The 19,253-nt window shown below is 43.4% G+C and overlaps 1 protein-coding gene across 1 annotated transcript; it reads left to right on the plus strand.

Moving 5' to 3' along the window:
- Positions 1–400: 400 nt before the first annotated feature.
- On the plus strand, positions 401–18,971 carry C2CD2L (C2CD2 like). Its single transcript, XM_069947778.1, has 14 exons — positions 401–746; positions 4,178–4,273; positions 4,890–5,009; positions 8,551–8,658; positions 8,747–8,857; positions 8,938–9,040; positions 10,003–10,123; positions 10,276–10,331; positions 10,432–10,559; positions 11,587–11,758; positions 13,689–13,787; positions 15,850–15,983; positions 16,095–16,356; positions 18,200–18,971. The coding sequence occupies exons 1-14, from the start codon at positions 495–497 to the stop codon at positions 18,406–18,408; spliced, it is 1,971 nt and encodes a 656-aa protein (XP_069803879.1). The 5' UTR covers positions 401–494; the 3' UTR covers positions 18,409–18,971.
- The last annotated feature ends 282 nt before the right edge of the window (positions 18,972–19,253 follow it).

The raw sequence follows: 19,253 nt of genomic DNA on the forward strand, positions 1-19,253 counted from the left end.
AGCAGAGCTCCCCCTGGTGGTAGGAGGGTGCACCGTCTCTTAATTCTGAATGAATGGAAATACATTACACGCTGCATTTACATAATTCCTCACATACTCGCAGCTTTGATTTTCTGGTTCACAGCCCAGACAGATCTCACCCGAATAGGGAATGTGACGATAAGGGCGTCCCTACTGTTGTATGGAGGTTGGTGAATTTTAATTAAAGTGAATCTTAAAACATTCTGAAATTAGGAAGTGATAAGATTTTTATATGTTCATATACTAGTGAAGCTAGTTTAGAGGTGACAGATCACGTGAGGCCAGGATGCGGCGGACCTCACACCCACACGCAGCGGATACGCGTACGGCTACAGTGTACAGAGCGAAGTGTAAGCCGCGGAGGGGCGGAGCCGGGGGCGTGGCCTCACTTCAGGAGAACGTCCTCTTGTTATCATACCGTGGAGGGCCGGGTGCGGGCGCAGTGACCGGCCCGGGGTGGCGTCCTCCGCAGGATGGAGGGAGATGCAGCGCCCCAGGCACCGCTGCCCGCCGGCTCGGAGTTGGGCTTCGCCGCGCTGCTGCTTCTGTTTGCGGCCTCTCTGCTGACGGTCCTGGCCTGGTTACTGCAGGTGACACGATGGGCCCGTCCGGGCCAACCCGGTGCCCGAGCGCTGCTCAGTGCCCTCTGCGGCTTCCCCTCTATACGCGACAGCTGGAGCAGAGCCTGGGTACAGGCGCTCAACCGGGAGGCGCTCCGGAGCCGGGTACGTAGCTTACTACTGGGTTGTGTTTTATATTTATATATATATATATATATATATATATATATATATATATATATATATATATATATAATATGGGTTACGTGAATAGAGCTTATGCTGCCAGGTGGACAGTACCATGACTTCTGCTGTTAGTATAGAATCTTTAACAAAACCTCAGTGCAGGTGTGAACAGAGCCCGAGCCGGCTATAGTACTACAGGGAGGCGATCGAGGGTCAGGGATATTCTGCTGCCCAATAACTGAGGGTCCTATTACACTGAGTGATTTTTTTAATGACTAACGATAAACGATCACAAACGAAATTGTTTATCGTTAACCTGAAGTTGTTCATCATATTACACAGAACGATAATCGTTAGTTATGATCGTTACTATGATCGTTATTGCGATCGTTACTATGAGCGTTTATTCCTTCTGATCCCAGAAAAACAATGAAGAATGTGCAATTACACTGAACGATTAGTGAAAAAACGCGGAACTTGAGCGAATGAATGTGGAATTACAGCGACTGACTAACGTTAATTTTACATTCAGATCTAAATCAACGATCAGCGACACACAAACGATTTTTCAATCGTTGCTTCCATCTACACAGAACGATTATCGTTTAAATTCGAACGATTTAACGATTTTTCATACGATAATCGTCCCGTGTAATAGGGCCCTGACACAGAGCACAGTTATTCTTGTGGGAGACGTTGGGATCCGTTTTATTGCATCTTTTCCTCTTGTCTCCTGCAAGTGCCATGGCCTCTCCTGTCTGCTCTACTTGTATTCCCAATGAAATAATTACAGACCATCTCCCCTCATGTTGTGCGATTGATCTGTCATTACTGGAAATATCTGGCTAAACAGCCATCTGAGTGGTACAAGCTGGGGGCGTGTCCCTACGCTGACACTACCCAATCAAAGCGACAGTGTAGGGACACACCTCCAACCGAAAGCACCTAATAAGTAATTTAGTCAGACCCTTTTTAGTAAAAATACCAGAAGTTTGACACGACCCCAAGCTACAAGAAAAGACCTTGACAATCAGGCTCACAGTGTGGTTCCTGTGGCGGTCCCTATGTTCTTTACCTTATCAATGACTTCACAAAGGTTCATGTGACCTCTGCAGAGAGTTGCTGGCCTCAGGTGATGCTAACAGCTATAGCAGGTGACAACCGCATGTAATTCTGCATTTACACGGAACGATTATCTTGCAAATTTGCATGATAATGATCCAATTCGAACCATAATCGTACGTGTAAACGCAGCGAATGATCAAGCGACGAGCCAGAAATCGTTCATTTTGATCTTTGAACATGTTCTCAAATTGTCGTTGGTTGTTCGCAAAAGATTCGCAGATTGTTCTGTGTAAACAGTCGTTCACCGATTTAACCTAGAGAGGCTTAAGCAATTGCAAAACGATTTTTCTGTACGATATATCGTTCCGTCTAAATGCTGATCGTTATAAAAAAACATTGTTACTTCGAAATCGTTAATCGTACGATTGGGCGAATTATCGCTCTGTGTAAACGCAGCATAAGGTTCATCACTGCAAGAAAAGTAAAGACATTGACATTGATAAAGAGCTCCTGGTGATAAAAAGAACCCCCCTTATGCTGCGTTTAGACGGAGCAATAATTCGCCTGATCGTACGATTAACGATTTCGAAGTAAAGACTTTTTTTATAACGATCAGCGTTTAGACGGAACGATATATCGTATGGAAAAATCGTTTTGCGATCACTTAAGCCTATCTCACAGGTTGAAATGGTGAATGACTTGTTTACATGGAACGATCTGCAATTTTTTTTGCGAACAACCAACGACTATTTGAGAACATGTACGATTATCGGTCAAATTTGATCATTATCGTGCAAATTCGCACAATAATCGTTCCATGTAAACGCAGCATTACTGCCTCTAAGCTGTGCTGCACATCATTGGGTTCCGGTAATAAGCTGTCTTTGCCTTGAGATCTAACCATCTCCGTATTATAGGAGTAAGAACCTTAGCAAGGGAAATTGGCTTACCACCACACACTCTCTCATAGACTGACCCAGGACCATCAAAATTCATTCTAGCTACTGAATCATTAACATTTTCTCATTAAATGTAAACGATAATCGTTCATTTGAATAGCAGTTAACGATTAACAACCGAACGAGAAATCGTTGATCGTTTAATAAGACCTGGACCTATTTTTATCGTTGCTCGTTCGCAACTTGTTCGCATTGAATAAGACGTTCGGTCGTTCACAGTAGTGACGAACGCAATAGCAACGACAAGACGACCGCAAGAACGATCATAAGTAACGATTATCGTTCCATGTAAACGGGTGAATGATTTCAGGTCTTTCGTAATAGCGGTTGTTTGGATCGTTTGTCTTTAACGATTATGCGAACGATAATCGTCCCATGGAATAGGGCCCTTATACTCTTTCCCAAGCTACCATGGCTCCTAGTTTGAGGTCACCCCCATTCATAACTGCTGCTTCCAAGGAGCTGCAAACTCCGCCAGTCATGGTGTATTTTTTATTGCTTTACTATGGATTTTTAAAATTTTAAGAATTTTATTGGAGCTGGGGACATTTCTGTTCTTATATTTGCTATAGTGTTGTCCCACCTCAGTCTGAGCAGTATACAGAATTGCTGGAAGTTCCATAGACTTGCATAGCAGTATGAGCCTTACAGCAATTCTGTATACCACTTGCTTTAGCAGCGGAAAACAAAGATCCTGCCACCTGGGTGACATTTGGGTACCTGTTAATGACCTTTTTTTAATATTTTATTTTGCACCGATATTTTGGTGTTTTGGGGTATGTTACTTATTTTCCATCCTGTTCTGACTAGTTTGGTCTGTGCCACTTTTTATAGTAACTTGTTCTATTATTCATGACAGTAGAACTTTGCTGTATGCTGTTCCTTCTGCTGAGTGGGACCACTCAGTCCTCAAGATACCGCTAGTAAAGCATATAACAGAGCTCTTCTCTCCAGCAGTAGTCCTGGCTTTTTTGCATATGTTTTTCATGACTTGAAATACTGCCACAAATATTGGTAAAAATCACAATAAGTAGGTTGTTAACGTGACTCAGTCATTATATAAAAAACGAAATTAAAACTTAAGATGAAGATTTGATTAATCTCTAGGTATAGGAAACATTGTGTGTTTGAAGGAATGCTGTGCCCTTTGTGTGCCTGGTACGGCAGCTTACCCCAGCACATTCCTATTGAAGCTAATAGGACTCAGTGCACGTAGTACCAGATGCAGCTACAAAAAAATATACATACTTTGTCCAAGATATTTAATTTGCCCGATTTTTTTTATTTTTTTTTTTTTTAAGGGGGGGGCGGTACCAGTAGTAAAACCTGGGGATCAGCCAACCAATATCAATGTCCCTGTATTATTGTTTTTCCCTTCCTCCTCAGAGTTCTGTCCAGATGATGTTTGAGGAGAATATTACCCTTCAGCCCAAAGTGAACATTAGCCATGTGTTGTGTACCAAGCATTCTGACAGCAGCATGGTAAGGATGGTGTCTGTGAATTGACCTCTGTAGGTGACACATTTCATTGTGCTGTCTGTGGATGACTGAGAACAATTTGTAATGGAAAAGGAAGAGCAGCATTCAGGATCCTTGCAGCATAAGTATATTCTCCTCCTCTTAGGGTATGTCCACACTACGGAATCCCAGCGGTTAACCCGCCGTGGATTCCGCAGCTCGCAGCTGCGTGCATCTCCGCTGGTCCCATAGGCTTCTTTCTATGGTTTGTCAGATTTTGCTATCTCGCTCATTCTTCGGGCGGATGGCGCAATCTGCCAAAACATAGAATAAAGCCTATGGGACCAGCGGAGATGCGCGCAGGGGCGAGTGGTGGTGATCCGCTGGGATTCCGAAGTGTGGACATACCCTTACAGCTAAATATACTTACAAAGAGATTCAGCTCTCAAAACGTCGCAGACCAGCAGAGTCGACAGACGCTGATCACCTTCGACTGGATGTCCCATGAGAAGCTCGGCTGATCGATAAGAAGAGACTGTGCCGCCTTATGACTGTAACGTATTGTTTGCACAATGCACTAGTGGTGAAAAAAGTAGTCATGTACAACGTTTTGTTTCAGTGTTCTGTTTCTCTGTTGCAGGTTTTCCTTTGTCATCTCTCCGCTGACACTGTGCGATTTCCAGTGTCTGTCACTGAAGAATCCCCTGTTGCTGTATCCTGTGATACCTACCAGGTCTCCTTAACTATACAAAGTGCACAGGTGATATTTATTGTTGTACTAATTCCACAGATGGTTCCACTAGTATTGGGGCCAAATGTAGTAAAAAAATGTCAAGAAATAAACAACATTTATATAGGAGACTTATTTATATTTATTTCATTTGAAAGTCATTTTCCACTACTAAAAATTGTTGTGAAAAATACTACTAAATAGTTGTGAAATGACTCTCCATTTCCGTTCTGCTAGTAATCATTTTTGGAGATAAGGGTTAATCTAGAAAAACTATGCAGGTTGACTGTATGACTAGCCCTGAAGAGTGGTGACAGGTGTTTTTAGTACTCTCACTGCAGTCATTGAGCCCCCTAGAGTCCCCTCCAAGCTATTTGTCATTCTTTCAATTTTTCGGAACAAAACAAGCTATGGGTTATTTGCTGATAGCACACTGCACGCAGACTGGTTACGCTTTCAGGTACACAGTCCAGGCTCTCTCTCCCTCCTGCACATTGTACATGACAACACAGCCCCCACTTCCTGTGTTCTGTCCTGGTTTAACTGTTATTAGAAACAGATTCCCTCTCACAACAGGCAGTGAATAGCGGTTTATGGGTAAGGGAGATACCTTGTGGCGAAGTCTTTAGAGCTTTTTGTCTGGGGTAAGAAGTTATTTTTAGTTAATCAAATGATTTTACAAATATGGAGACAAGTGCTCAATTAAAAACCAGGGCAGTTTAAAATGTACATTGTTCAGACTGTAAAGGGCGTTCCTGACCTGTCCACAGGGGGGATAAGTGTATGATCGTAAAGGGTCTGAGTGCAGAAATTAATGCATCTAAGTGCAATAGCGAGCCATTCTCCATAGATTACGCCGCGCTGGCAGCCGAGGTGGCTAAGCGCATAACGCCGGGCTTGCAGAAATCGGTCTCTGCTGCTGTGAAAAGTACACTGGAGCAGGTACAAAAGGAGATGGTGGAGCAGGGATTGAGACTGACAGCTGTGGAGGAGAGAGTGCTTAAGGATAAGACAGATGCTGTTCCCTCCAGGATTACGGCTATTGATCTTGAAAATAAGAGATTGTGGGACAAGGTTGAAGATTTAGAGAACAGATCAAGGAGGAAAGATTAAGAGGAAGGTGCAGGCCCAAATCCAGACTCATAGTGCTGCACTACGTTCCGCTTACACAACCTTTTTAGGCATGGTAACAAACCTGGGCGCCTTCTGGCTACGCTGGCGAAGGGGCCTTTTTCACTTTCGCATATTCAATCGCTCAGAGACCAAGCGGGCGTGCTACATAACCACCCTGCTAAAATAAATGAAATCCTTGAGGCCTTCTATCACCAGCTTAACTCAGACCCTCCTGACACGTCTTCCCCATTGGTTTGGTGCCTCCAACTTACCTGTGCTGTCAGAGGAAGACAGAGCGAGACTTAACGCCCCCATATCGTTTGAGGAGGTTGCTGGGACAATCAAGCATTTGAAGCCTAACAAAGCCCCAGGCCCGGATGGGTTTACTGGGGACTTCTATAAATTGTTGTCCGAGGAGGTTGGTCCGGCTCTGTAGTCTCTGTACAATGCTTACCTGGGAGCCCTCCCTGTTTCTAGAGGGTACTCGTCAGGGATGCCCGCTATCTCCCCTGCTGTTCAACATAGCCATCGAGCCTCTATCTTTAGAGTTTGGGCTCAACAGCTTCCAGAAGACGGGATCAAGGTAGGGGGCATCCCTGTAAAAGTAGCACTTTTTGCGGACGACCTTCTAGTCTTCCTAGCCAATCCAGTTAGGGACTTAACCTTTAGCTTTTGAATGTTTGCTTGATTTCGGCCTTCGTTTGGGATTTCGAGTAAACATTTCCAAGAGTACGCTTTTAGAACTACGAGCTAGCTCGTCCAGACTCTCCCCCTCGAATGCTAGACACCCCGGTATTCTAAAACTAACATGAAATATCTGGGGATACTGATTGGTACTAGTCCCGGCACCTTGTACGGACTTAATTTCCCACCCTTCATCCAGTCTATATTGTCTGCATTTGAAAGGTGGAAGAACCTACCTTTGCCCTTATTAGCCAGATGTCACTGGCTTTCTCTCGACTGCTCCAATCCATATTTCGGTCATGAAGACCTAACAAAGCCGATTTTAGATGGTTGGTCTTCTGTGCGCAAGGCAGTCATTAATGAGGTATGGTGCGAAACGCAATTTAAATGAATGCATAACGCCATATATGGTTTTACTGTGCCTAAAACTCCTGGGCATCCCGAGTGACTCGAGGCCTGCCCCAACTGCAACGCCAGGGGTACAGATCTGGCTTATGGTTTGATCTCTTGCCCTTTAATACAGTAGTTCTGGGTATGACTAAAGGAATTTTTGTCCCAGAAGCTGAAAGTTACCTTATCTTTAGACCCTCTTTTACTCTTGTTTCACATCCCACACGCAGATGACACATTGACATTACTTACCCACACCTTTATTCTAGTGGCAAAGCGTTGCCTTTTGGCTCACTGGATGGTCTCTTATATGCCTACCCCTGAGGAGGTGGTGGTGTCCCAGGTAAAGAGATATATATGCTGCTGGACCATATAGAAGTTTTGCGAAATAAAGAGAAAACGACACCTGGGTTTTTGTAAATTGAGTTTGTGTACTCTTCCTGACCGATGGGTGAGTTTTTGTTCTCGCCCTTTCTGATATCATATGTTTCTGTGTAAAAAAAAAAAAAAAAAAAGTTTTTGAAAATGAAAATAAACAAATATTTTAAAAAAATAAATAAAAACAGCATTTACACTCCAATGACTTACTACTGTTACCTTTGTGTTAGGAAAGTGGCTTGCAAAAGTATCTGTCCAAGCTTTATTCAGAGGCTGGGCTTGACCATACATTGACTATGATGGGCTAACCATGCAACCTTCAGAGAAAAAAGTTGACCAAAGCAGACAGAAGATAATGTGTCACATGAAAAAACTTGAAACTGTTGTCACCAGGCTGCCCTCCTGGTTTGTTTCAACTCTGAGCTCTGACTTCATGAGGTCTCTGCTTAGGCTTTGCAGTGCCTAAATAAACATGTTATGCATAAGGCTATTATCTAATTATGTTAGGCTGTATTTTACAACCAATACAGAAAACATTGCACTTCATCTTTGTTTTACAGTGGATTCTAAGAATGCAAGAATAAATAAGCCCATACCCAATAGCTAAGTGAATAGATATAATTTTCTTATGTGGTAAATACAAAGCAAAAAGTAACACCAGATACAAAATTAAGATATACTTAGCTATTAAGTCTTACCAATACCAGTCCCTGCAGGGAGTAGCTTGACTCCTGAAAGCTTGCATAGTTCCATAGTATTGCCCCATTGTCCTGTTGCATAGGAGCTTAGGCTTAAGCCTTTATTGTGAAATGTGTAATATTGCCTCATTCCTGTTTATTTCATTGTGTTTGTAGTTTTCATTTACCTGTTCCATTAGATAGTGTGTGCCGTAAAACAATCTTGCAAATGTTGGGATGTGTTTTATTGTTGTTAGACTGCAAGTACTGTAATTCTTCCTTTTGTGTTGCACAGAGTTTGAATGCCTTCTGTTTTTTCTCATTTCCAGATAGAGGTCCGATTACAAGAGCTCCAGCAGACAGGTCTTTTGGTGTCATGGAGTTTTAAGGAGCGTCCAGATATGCTGCTTCATGTTGTACCCAAACATTCACATCAGGTATGTGATGAAAAGTGTTCTTCCCACAGAATTTTTATATAGTGAAGTATTATAGGTCCCAGTCATGTTTACTTGTCTGTATTTGCAGAGTAGTGAAGGAGGTGCAGAACTCTGCACGGTTCAAGATCTAGTACAAGATGCATTACTCACAGCAGAGCCCGCCATGATGTTCAACCTAAAAGCTCATGGTCGTAATATGGTGAGCGACTCTGAGCTACTGCTACATCCTGTTTGTCTATATTTATACCCTTGTGTTATATTGATATCTGTATTTTATAGGGCATTTGTGACAGACTGATTCAGGGATCCCCCACTAGAACAGACAGCTTTAAACTTCTTGTTCGACAGCTGCATCTGCAGGATGTTGTTCTACCAGATTCAGGTTGGTTATATTCATGTATATTCTTAAAACTTTAGTTAAAGCAGATCTAGGCCACACGCACACACACGCACACACGCACACACACACACACACACACACACACACACACACACACACACAGCATAATGGAGCCCATTATTTACCCCTATAAGCCTTTAAAGTGTCACTGTCGTGAATTTTTTTTTTGCAGAAATCAATAGTCCAGGCGATTTTAAGAAACTTTGTAATTGGGTTTATTATCCGAAAAATGCATTTTTATCATGAAAAAGCAGTTTGAAGCTCTCCCCCCTGTCTTCATTGTTCTCCTATGGAGAGAGCTAAAGAAAAGACCAAAACAGGACAACAAAGAGTTAATCTACAAATCCCTCACCCGTTATCTGTTCTGACCATCACCAGTGACCTGTCTGAGCTCGGATTACAGCTGTCACCCAGCTCCATGCCTGTAATCCTCTGTTATCTGCTTTCTGCTGCCGGCTAACTCCCTCCTTCCTCCTCCCCCCTCCCCTCTCCCTAGAGCAGACAGGGGACGTCTCCTGCAACAAGTCACAATTTTCAGATTTTTCAGAGTGGATGAAAAAGAGGAAGGAGGGGGGGACCTGGGAAAAGGCTTTTTACATGCAGATAATGGCAGATTTGGCTAATAAACCCAATTACAAAGTTTCTTAAAATCGCCTGGACTATTGATTTCTGCAAAAAAAAAAAAATACGACAGTGACTCTTTAAGTCTTGCAGAGGCTGATGCTTCTAGGGGGCAATTTGTACACATGGTAACCATCAGAGCCTATAAGGTAGCACACAGGTCATGTGGCTCTGTGCTGACACTTTAATGTGTGCATGAGCTTTGTCCCTTTTTTTAGAAGTTTAGTTATGCCATTTTGTTGTTTGCAGCTTATAGAAAAATACATTGGATTCGACATTGCGGGCATTTTTTTTTCATTTATTTTCTATGGCTTTTTTCGTAGATGTTGAGTTGATCTGTGAGGCTGAATTGGATTGTCCATGTCAGCGGAAAAAAACACGTTCTGCCAGGATCCATAAAAAAGGAGACTCCTGGAACGTCTCATGGAGTGAGGAGATGATATTGTGAGCAGGTGTAGGGGGTAAATGGAAGTGCATATTATAGAGGGCAATTATAAACGTCTAAGGGGGCAGCAGCTTTTTTTTAAATGTTCTAATGCTGATATCCTTATTCTCTTGTCATTTGATGATAACATTTCACCACTCTCCCCAAATAGTGAACTCTCTCCTCAAAGCAAGGAGCTGTCTTTGAAAGTGTGGCAAAGTGCACACAGTGAGTTTTTTTTTTTTTTTTCTTTTAAGCTTTCTCTAGATGGAAACATGTGGCATCAATGTCATAGTGTTCATACATCTTTTTTTTCCCTCCCCTGTAGATATTCTCCTGGGTCACACATCAGTGGCTCTGAGGTCACCTGAAAGAGACCTTTGTGGGAAGCGTCTGTACCCACTGACCATGTGCTCTATGCTGCCTAACGTTACGGCACCATCAATATCTGTGGAGGTGAGTAGTGATTAAAAATAAAATTTTTGGAAACAAATTCTGTTCCAGTCCTGATTGATGGCATAGTATTAGGTTTAGACTAACAGTGCGGTTACATGTACAATATTTGAACTATATGCTGCACATGTGCAACATGAGGATGGTGTGGGCTCTGGAACTCTGACCTTGTAAGCTTTCGAGAGTCTAGCTCCCTTCGTTAGACATGATGTCTTATAATGTCTGACAAAGGGAGCTAGATTCACGATAGCTTACAATCAAATATACTCAGTTAGCCTCCAAAAGGTATCGCCTGATTTCATCTCTATTCTACTCATTCCTATGGCTAACACAGTACAACAATACTCTACTAGTCCTCAACATTGAAATTGCAGCACCAAACAGGTGAAGTTGAAAGTTTATTTAAATTGACCTTAAATGCTTGTGTCCTTAAGGTGAATCTGTCACCCTCTGATATCTACTGAGCTGGTGGTACCACTGGATGGATATCAATAAAAGCATTTTTATTTTCATTAAAAAAAACAAACAAACACTTTATTTGAGACAAGCAGACAGGGCCTTGCATTCCCTGGACCCTAGCACAACTAGGCATGGCTGCTGTATTCACAGTGAGTTTTGCTTATTATGCAAAGTAAGTCATAGCACTGCTAGGGCTCAAAGAATGATAGGCCCATCCTCATTGACACTGTTTATGTCCTAAATTTAATGTGTTTTTTTTCTGTTATTTTAAATCAATTAAAAAGAAACCTGGCCAAGGTATGCAGTTGGCAGGGTGACAGATTATTTGCTTTAAAGGGGTTCTCCAGGATTAGAACAAAACACAGCACCACACCGGTCCCCAGGTTGGGTGAGGTATTACAATTTAGCCCTAATGACTTCGTTGGAACTGAGCTGCGCACACAACCTGAGTAGTGCTGTTTCTGGAAGAAAGCAGCCATGTCTTTTGTAAGCCTGGCTAACCCCTTTAAATGGGTTAAATTTGGCAGAGTGTGTTTTTCTTTTTTTTTTTGTCCATAATCCCTTTTTATAGTTTTATATACCAGAGGGGACTCTGTTGCGTGCAACTTTGGGGACTCCAACTCAGAGAATTAACATTACACCTACCAAAAAAGTTGAAATGGATCGCACAGTGATGCCAGATGGTACGATTGTAACTACTGTGACCACTATTCAGTCAAGGCCAAAGCTTGATGGTAAAGTAGGTAAGTTTTTATAGATATTTACCAGTGCAAATTTAACAATGCATTGTGCAGCTTTAGATCTTTTCATACTGGCAGTATAGTATATGTAGGCCAAAGAGCCCATATGGGGGAGGGGTTGGGGAGATAACAGTTCCATTTTAATAAACAGGCTCCTCGGATGATGACATCTGAGTAACATTGAGGAGGAAAGTCTGTGTTATCTAGCTAAGGCTCTTAAGGCCCTATTCCACAGAACGATTATCGGCTATATTCGCTACGGACGATAATCGTCCCGTGGAATAGAGTGCAACGATCAGCTGACATCGTTCATGTCGGCTGATCGTTACAGTCGCTTGTTTTTCAACGTGTTGAAAATCAAGCGACTGATACAGCAACGATCTGCTGCCTTCGATCCGTTGAATAGGAGCATCGGCAGCAGACGCTGCTGTATCCTATGGGCTGCCCGGACCATCAGCGATCACCCGGGCAGTCCCCCGCAGCTCCCCACCTCCCCTCCTGCACTCGCCCGCTCGCTGCAGCCACGTTGAATAGCGGTGGCAGCGAGCTGGGAACAAGGAGCAAACGAGCGCTGAGAGCACTCGTTTGCTCCTCTAGACAGCCCGTGAAATAGGGGCTTCAGATTGTAGTTATGCCTGTGTAGGCATGATTGAAGCCTGCTGTGTCATAGTCCGTTGCCAGAGAGCAGTGATTACAACCTAAGGCTATGTTCACATTACGTGAACATTCGGCCGTTCCGTGACGGTACAAGTACCGGCCGGATGATCTATCCGCCCGGGAAGCTCTGATGCGGGCGCATCAGCGCGCGCGCGCATCAGAGCTTCCCATAGCACACAGTGAAGCAAGAGGCCGGTGCCGCTCGCTTCACTGTGTGAACTGACAGGTCCCTCTGCGGCAGGAACTCACTGAGTTCCAGCCGCAAATAATGGACCTGTCAGGTTTTTTACGGCGCCTCATGGGATCCAGCCGGAACGTATACGATGTGTGCATGCTCCGCCTGGATCCCATTGAAACTGAGGCTGTGTCCACACCGCAAATCTACGGCCGTGGTTCTGCGGCGAGAATTACGGCCTTAGATTTTCGTAGTGTGAACATAGCCTAATAGTGCGTTTAAACAGACAGATTTATATGACAGATTTCTAAAGTCAAAACCAGGAACAGACTATAAAGAGGTAACAGGTCATAAAGGAAAGACTGAGATTTCTCCTCTTTTCAGATCCATTCCTGGTTTTGGCTTCAAGAATCTGTCAGATAAATATGTCTGTGTAAAGGCACAATAAGAGCTGTGACTTGATAACAGGGAGTCTCCATTCCAATGCCTACTTAGAAGTAATTTGCATATGGCAGTTTTAAAACTTCATTTTTAGACACTTTTTTTAGACACTATTTTTTTAACTACCACTACAAAGACATGGTAAGAGACAAATGTTTAATACATTTAAAACATGGTGGCTTATTCTCTTTAAAAAAAAAAAAAAAAAAAGTGTTTAACATAAAAACTTGATTTAGCCCCTTAAGGCACCATGATGTACCAAGGTGGTAAAGAGAGAGTTTACAACATGCCTTCACACAGCCCTATAGAACAAAAAATAAAAAATGTTATTGTCAGAATAAAGCGTATGTATGTATTTATTTATTTATTTATTTATTTATTAAAGGGGTTGCCACTTTATAGTAAAATTGTATATAGTGTATTAACATTACTTACTGACAGCAGCTCTCTGTGTACCTCATAGAGCTAAAATCAGACTCCCCTCCTCCAGGCTGTGCTGTCCTGCTCAAAAGATGGCCGACATGGAGGAGCATGATGAAAAAATGAATGCTCTTTTAAATGTGTGGAAGAAAAACAAAACTGCAAAAATGACAATTCACTTAATTACTACGGGGTTAGATAAGACATTCTTTTTAAGTAACTTTTGTTTTACGGCTTTAGATTCTCCAGCTCGATCGCCATCTAAAGTAGAAGTGACTGAAAACAAACCAGTTCTGTTCCCCAGAAGCTGCTCTCCTGGTTCTTCTCCAAGTGGCAGTGGTAAGATACCTTTCTTTTGGGGTTTTGGTCTAAAGCACATGTGTCAAACTTATGCCCTCCAGCTGTTTTAAAACTACAATACCCATCATACCTGGACAGCCAAAGCTAAAGCTTTGGCTGTCCAGACATGATGGAACTTGTAGTTTTGCAACAGCTGGAGGGCCTGAGTTTGACATCCCTGGTCTAAAGGGTTTCAGTTGATCACCATATATCTTTTCTTGTACTCTTGAAGAAAAGCCATCATCCTCATAAAATCTTAAAGGGGTAGTTGCGCGCCAAGAAATTAATCACAAAATAACACACATTACAAAGTTTGTAATGTATGTGAATGGCCCCCTTCCCCGTGTTCACCGACCCCCGCCCGTGGACTGCATTATACATACCTGATTCGTGTCGACCCCCGTCCGCATTTCTTCTGACAGTGATATAATCTTCGGGAGGCTTGCCGACACTCTCCTTCCATCCCTCATGCCGGCCCCCCTCTGCCGCTTCATAACTGTGATCAGCCGCGATTGGCTGAGCATAACTGTGCTCAGCCAATCGCGGCTGAGCACAGTTATGATGCGGCAGTGGTGGCCGGCATGAGGGATGGCAGGAGCGTGTCCGCCAGCCTCCCGAAGATTATATCACTGTCAGAAGAAATGCGGACGGGGGTCGACACGAATCAGGTATGTATAATGCACTACACTTCCGGGTCCACGGGCGGGGGTTGGTGAACACGGGGAAGGGGGCCATTCACATACATACAGTGGCGGTCTTTGGCACCAAGCACCCCAAGCAATCGCTTGGGGTCCCCAACATCCAAAGGGGCCCCCACGGCCCGCTCTTGTGATTAAGACCGCTGGACAGGGCCACTGCCCTGCTCGCTGCTGCGATTTGAAATGTAACTATGAGCACTCGCAATGAGTGCTCATATTTACATACAGCAGCAGCACTGACAGGGTGGGAGCCATTGGCTCCCTTCCTGTCAGTCACTCTTGTGGCTGCAGAAAGTGTTTTTCCTGTGGTCACAAGTGGCCGCTTTGTCCTTGTGGTGCTGGCGCTCCATTGACATCACTGGAGAATCGGCGCCAGGACAAGGGGAGTGCGGCCTCTTGTTATTGCAGGGAAAACCCTTCCTGCGGCCACAAGAGTGACCCAGGTGAGTGTTTTATTGTGCTATATACTATATGGGAGGGGGAGCGCACAGCGGGGGTCTATATAAACGGGGCATCACACAGGGAGGGTCTATATAAATCGGGGGAGCACACGGGGCATATACTACTGGGGGCAGCACACAAGGTGTATATACTATTGGGGGCAGCACACAAGGGGTATATACTACTGGGGCAGCACACAGCGTTCTATTGTGGAGGGCATGTCGAGGGGGGGGGGGGCCCAGACATAACTTTGCTTGGGGCCCCAGAAATGCCAAGACCGCCCCTGCATACATAACATACATTACAAAGTTGTATAACTTTGTAATGTGTGTTATTATGTGAATATTTTCTTAGCGCCGCACTACCCCTTTAAAATTGCAACCTGGCTCAGCATTTGCACTAAAGGTCTTATTATACGATGCAATTATCAACCAAATGAGACAGATACCAGAACTGAACCTCAGCAGAACCATGTTGTTGTGTTGCAGTTTTATCATGACTGTTGTGATTATACCCTCATTTAGAAAACTTAGAAGCTTACCACATTAGTATAGCTTTTGTGAAAAGCCATGTCCAAAAAGAAGCCATGTAAGCATGTTTGTGTAAGTGATGACAGAGGTGATATCATATGGTTACCTCTTCTGGAACTCTATAACAGGATTTGTTTTTATGCAAAAGTGAACCCGATATGTCTCATTGTGGCCTATTGATTGCAAATAAGAAGATAGAAATGCAAATAATTTTTCACCTACAACCTGAATATATTAACCATGCTGAATTGTGCATGCCTTTTTTGGGAGATTTGATGCATATGCAGCCACTTAACCCCCTCAGTGCTACTACAGTTTTACATCTGCATAGGATGTCTGCTTTGGGTAAATTATTAGGATGCTTTGACTTGAACTTTTTTTTTCTTTTATCAGGTGGCTCTCCATCCTCCATAAAGCTAGATCCTGTGGCGGAGACTGCTATAAGGCAACTAACAGAACCTGGCAACAAGTCATCCAAGAGGACCCCAACCAAACGCAGCACACTGATTATATCCGGAGTATCAAAGGTATTATTTACAGAGATAATCCTCTGGATCCAGATCAAATGTTTGGTGAATTTGTTTCCCTCCATATGTTACCTTATTGCAATACTGTTAAAATGACCCTTTCCTCCACAGGTACCAATTGGTGATGATGAGATGGCGCTTTCTCTGGGATACGCAGCTTCCATGGATGCCTCAATGCTTGGCACCACATGTTTTCAAGAATCATTAACAGAGGGCTCTACTGAATTTCCTTCTGAGGTGGCAGCATCCCACAGTCAGGACACTGATGATGCCACAAGGTCAGACATTTCAGATCGACCATCTCTGGATGATGTTGAGTCTGAAACTGGCTCTACCGGAGCCTTGGAAACACGCAGCCTTAAAGACCACAAAGGTAAGTAGTCTAAGAGTAGCGATGACCCAAGCCAACCAACAGGCTACGCTGGGCAAAATGTATTGATGAGGAGTAGTTTCCACAGCTTCATGCGGTAAAAGTAGAAAATCTTTATTCCATTTCTTAAAAAAGTGTACAAAAAGATTTTTTAAAAAAAGTTCATTTTTTATTTTTTTGTACACTTTTTTGAAGAAATGAAATAAAGATTTTCTACTTTTACGGCATGAAGCTGTGGAAACTACTCTTTCTTAGGGGCCTATTCCATGGAGCGATAATCGGCCGAATCGGACCCATTATCGCTCCCTGGAACAGAGACAATACAGCCGATGATCGTGTCATCGACTGATCGTTTATTTAGGTGAAAACCTAAAATCATTGGTCACCGACCGCGCATCACTATGTGGAATAGCGGTGCACCGCCGGCGACTGATAATTTCATAAGACAGCATAACATTACCTACTATGCTGCAGGACTTCTCCTCCGCTTCTCACTGGGTGTAGCTTTGGAGTGGCCTGTCTGAGCTGACAGGCCGCTCAGCCAATCACTGGCCAGGACCGCCTAAGCTATCTCTGAAGCTACTGCTGCGCTCGGGACCCGGTGAGAAGAAGCGGAGGAGAATTCCTGCAGCATAGTAGGTAATGTATGCTAAACAAGGGCTGCAAGGACATTGGTAACGATGTCCCTGCAGCCCTTGGAAACAATTATCGGGCCGTGGAATAGGCCCAGTAAACGAGCGCCGATCTAGCAGATCAGCGCTCGCTTACATTGTTGATGGGCCCCCATCGGTCCATGGAAATACCACCCTTACACTTGGTATCTCCGGTGAAAGGCCCGGTTCCTCCCTCCACCTGCTCTGCAAATCCTGGGATCCACCCTGGTAATCCTTCAAGCACTCAGTAAGCTGGACTCTCTTCATTTTGCTGCTTCAAAGTGTATTGATTCCGAGCCATCCTGTGGACACCCAGCACCCTTTGAATTGGTTAAATGATCACTGTCTTTTTGGGGCACTTTCCATAATTTAATATAGGAGTTGAAATTGGGCAAATTTGTAATTTTAACTGCATTTTTAATGCTATAGTAAACTTACCGTCCTCCCTTCTCCCTCCAGTTCTGTCCCTAGCAACTGATGTCCCTAGAGACAGAATACAGGAAGTGATGTCAAGGCTTGCTGTGCTCTGTGCCTGCTCCCGGCTGTCGTTTATCAGTGATCCCAAGCCTGGAGTGCGCACACCCAACAGACTAACTGCAGGGAGCAGCTTCAATCTTGTCACAGCTTCTCTTTTGGGATAGTTTTACTGCTGTTCCTACTGCAGTCATTCTATAGAAAACAGTTCAGGCAGCCCTTACCATACAAATTTATCTTGTTTTATTGCAGGAATTTCAATGGTGCTGGCAAATGTACCATCTGTTTCAGAGTTAATGCTGCTTCATCATAGTCTATGATGAAGCAGAAGTAACGCTGCAAAACAGCTGTTGCCTGTGTCTGCTCCTATGGCCTTAGTGCAATAAATGATTATATATTTTTATGATAAATCCCGTCTGAATTGCTTTGTACAGAGAGACTGCACTAATGTTTATAGTACCACTATGAAATATAGCTATAGCAGAGCTATGTGGGCATACTTCTAATTAACCCCATAGATGCTAGTGTTATGTAATTCAAAATCACTTTGTACTGCTGTTCCTACTGCCCTCCTAGGGCATTTCAGTAAGAGCATTTCAGATCTTTGCATTTAAAATTAACCTGCTAGAAATGTGAAAAGTCTGCAGTGGTTTATAAAGGCTGTGTTTAGTGTGGAGAATATTATCCATGCACTGACATTGATCTGTTTTTTATTGCAGTTGGATTCCTTCGAAGTGGCACTAAACTCTTCTTCCGCCGACATCATCGGGATGCAGGTCTGAGCCAATCTCATGATGACTTGACAAATTCTGCAGCCTCTTCTCGTAAGAAGAGTGGCAGCTTTCCACGGCGCCTGTTTAAACGTTTTTCACTTAAGACCAAATCAAAACCCAGTGTTAATGGGAGTGCCCAAGCCGGAGATAAATGATCAATTAGGAGAGGTTGATGTTCAGGAGACCGTTTGTCTACCTCTGTCCTGTTACTGCATGTTTGCAAAGCTGCCAGCCTGCGACTATGGGTATGTTTTACAGCTCCCAGCCCCAGGATCCAAGCGTTAAAATAGGCAAGAGCATCTCGGTGTTTCCTGACTATGACCTCCGGAGACAGCTACAATGTATCTGCGTAATGAGTGTTGCTACTTATAAGAAATATTGTTGTGATTCAAAGATGAACTTTAATTGAAAAATTCAGTGCAGGTGCAATATTTTGTTTTTTGTGATCTTGATACTGAATTGAAATGGTGGTCTTTAATTCTGTGCTTGGGCGAATTTCAGACTGTCCACAATTTTTTATATTTTTTTTAACCTCCTGTTACATTGTTAGTCTATCTTAAGATCTGTCAGCAGTTCTGCAAGTAGGAAAAAGGGTCCTGTTTAGAGATGAGCGAACCAGGTTCAGTCCATCTGAACCCGAACTTTCGGCATTTGATTAGCGGTGGCTGCTGAACTTGGATAAAGCTCTAAGGTTGTCTGGAAAACATGGATACAGCCAATGACTATATTTATGTTTTCCACATAGCCTTGGGGCTTTATCTAACTTCAGCAGCCACCGCTAATGAAATGCTGAAAGTTTGGGTTCGGATGGACTCGAGCATGCTCGAGGTTCGCTCATCTCTAGTCCTGTTTAAAAGTAAGAGCCCTGCCAACATAAGAATAAGCATTTTACACACAGTTAGTATCCCTTGACTTCTAACACGCTAGGCCTTTAAATGAGTATTCCAATCTCCAACATTAATAGCATATTCACAAAATAGACCATAAATGTCTGATAGAC

The sequence above is a fragment of the Dendropsophus ebraccatus genome, chromosome 12 (genome assembly GCF_027789765.1).
Source record: "Dendropsophus ebraccatus isolate aDenEbr1 chromosome 12, aDenEbr1.pat, whole genome shotgun sequence".
In the NCBI taxonomy this organism is placed as follows: Eukaryota; Metazoa; Chordata; class Amphibia; order Anura; family Hylidae; genus Dendropsophus; species Dendropsophus ebraccatus.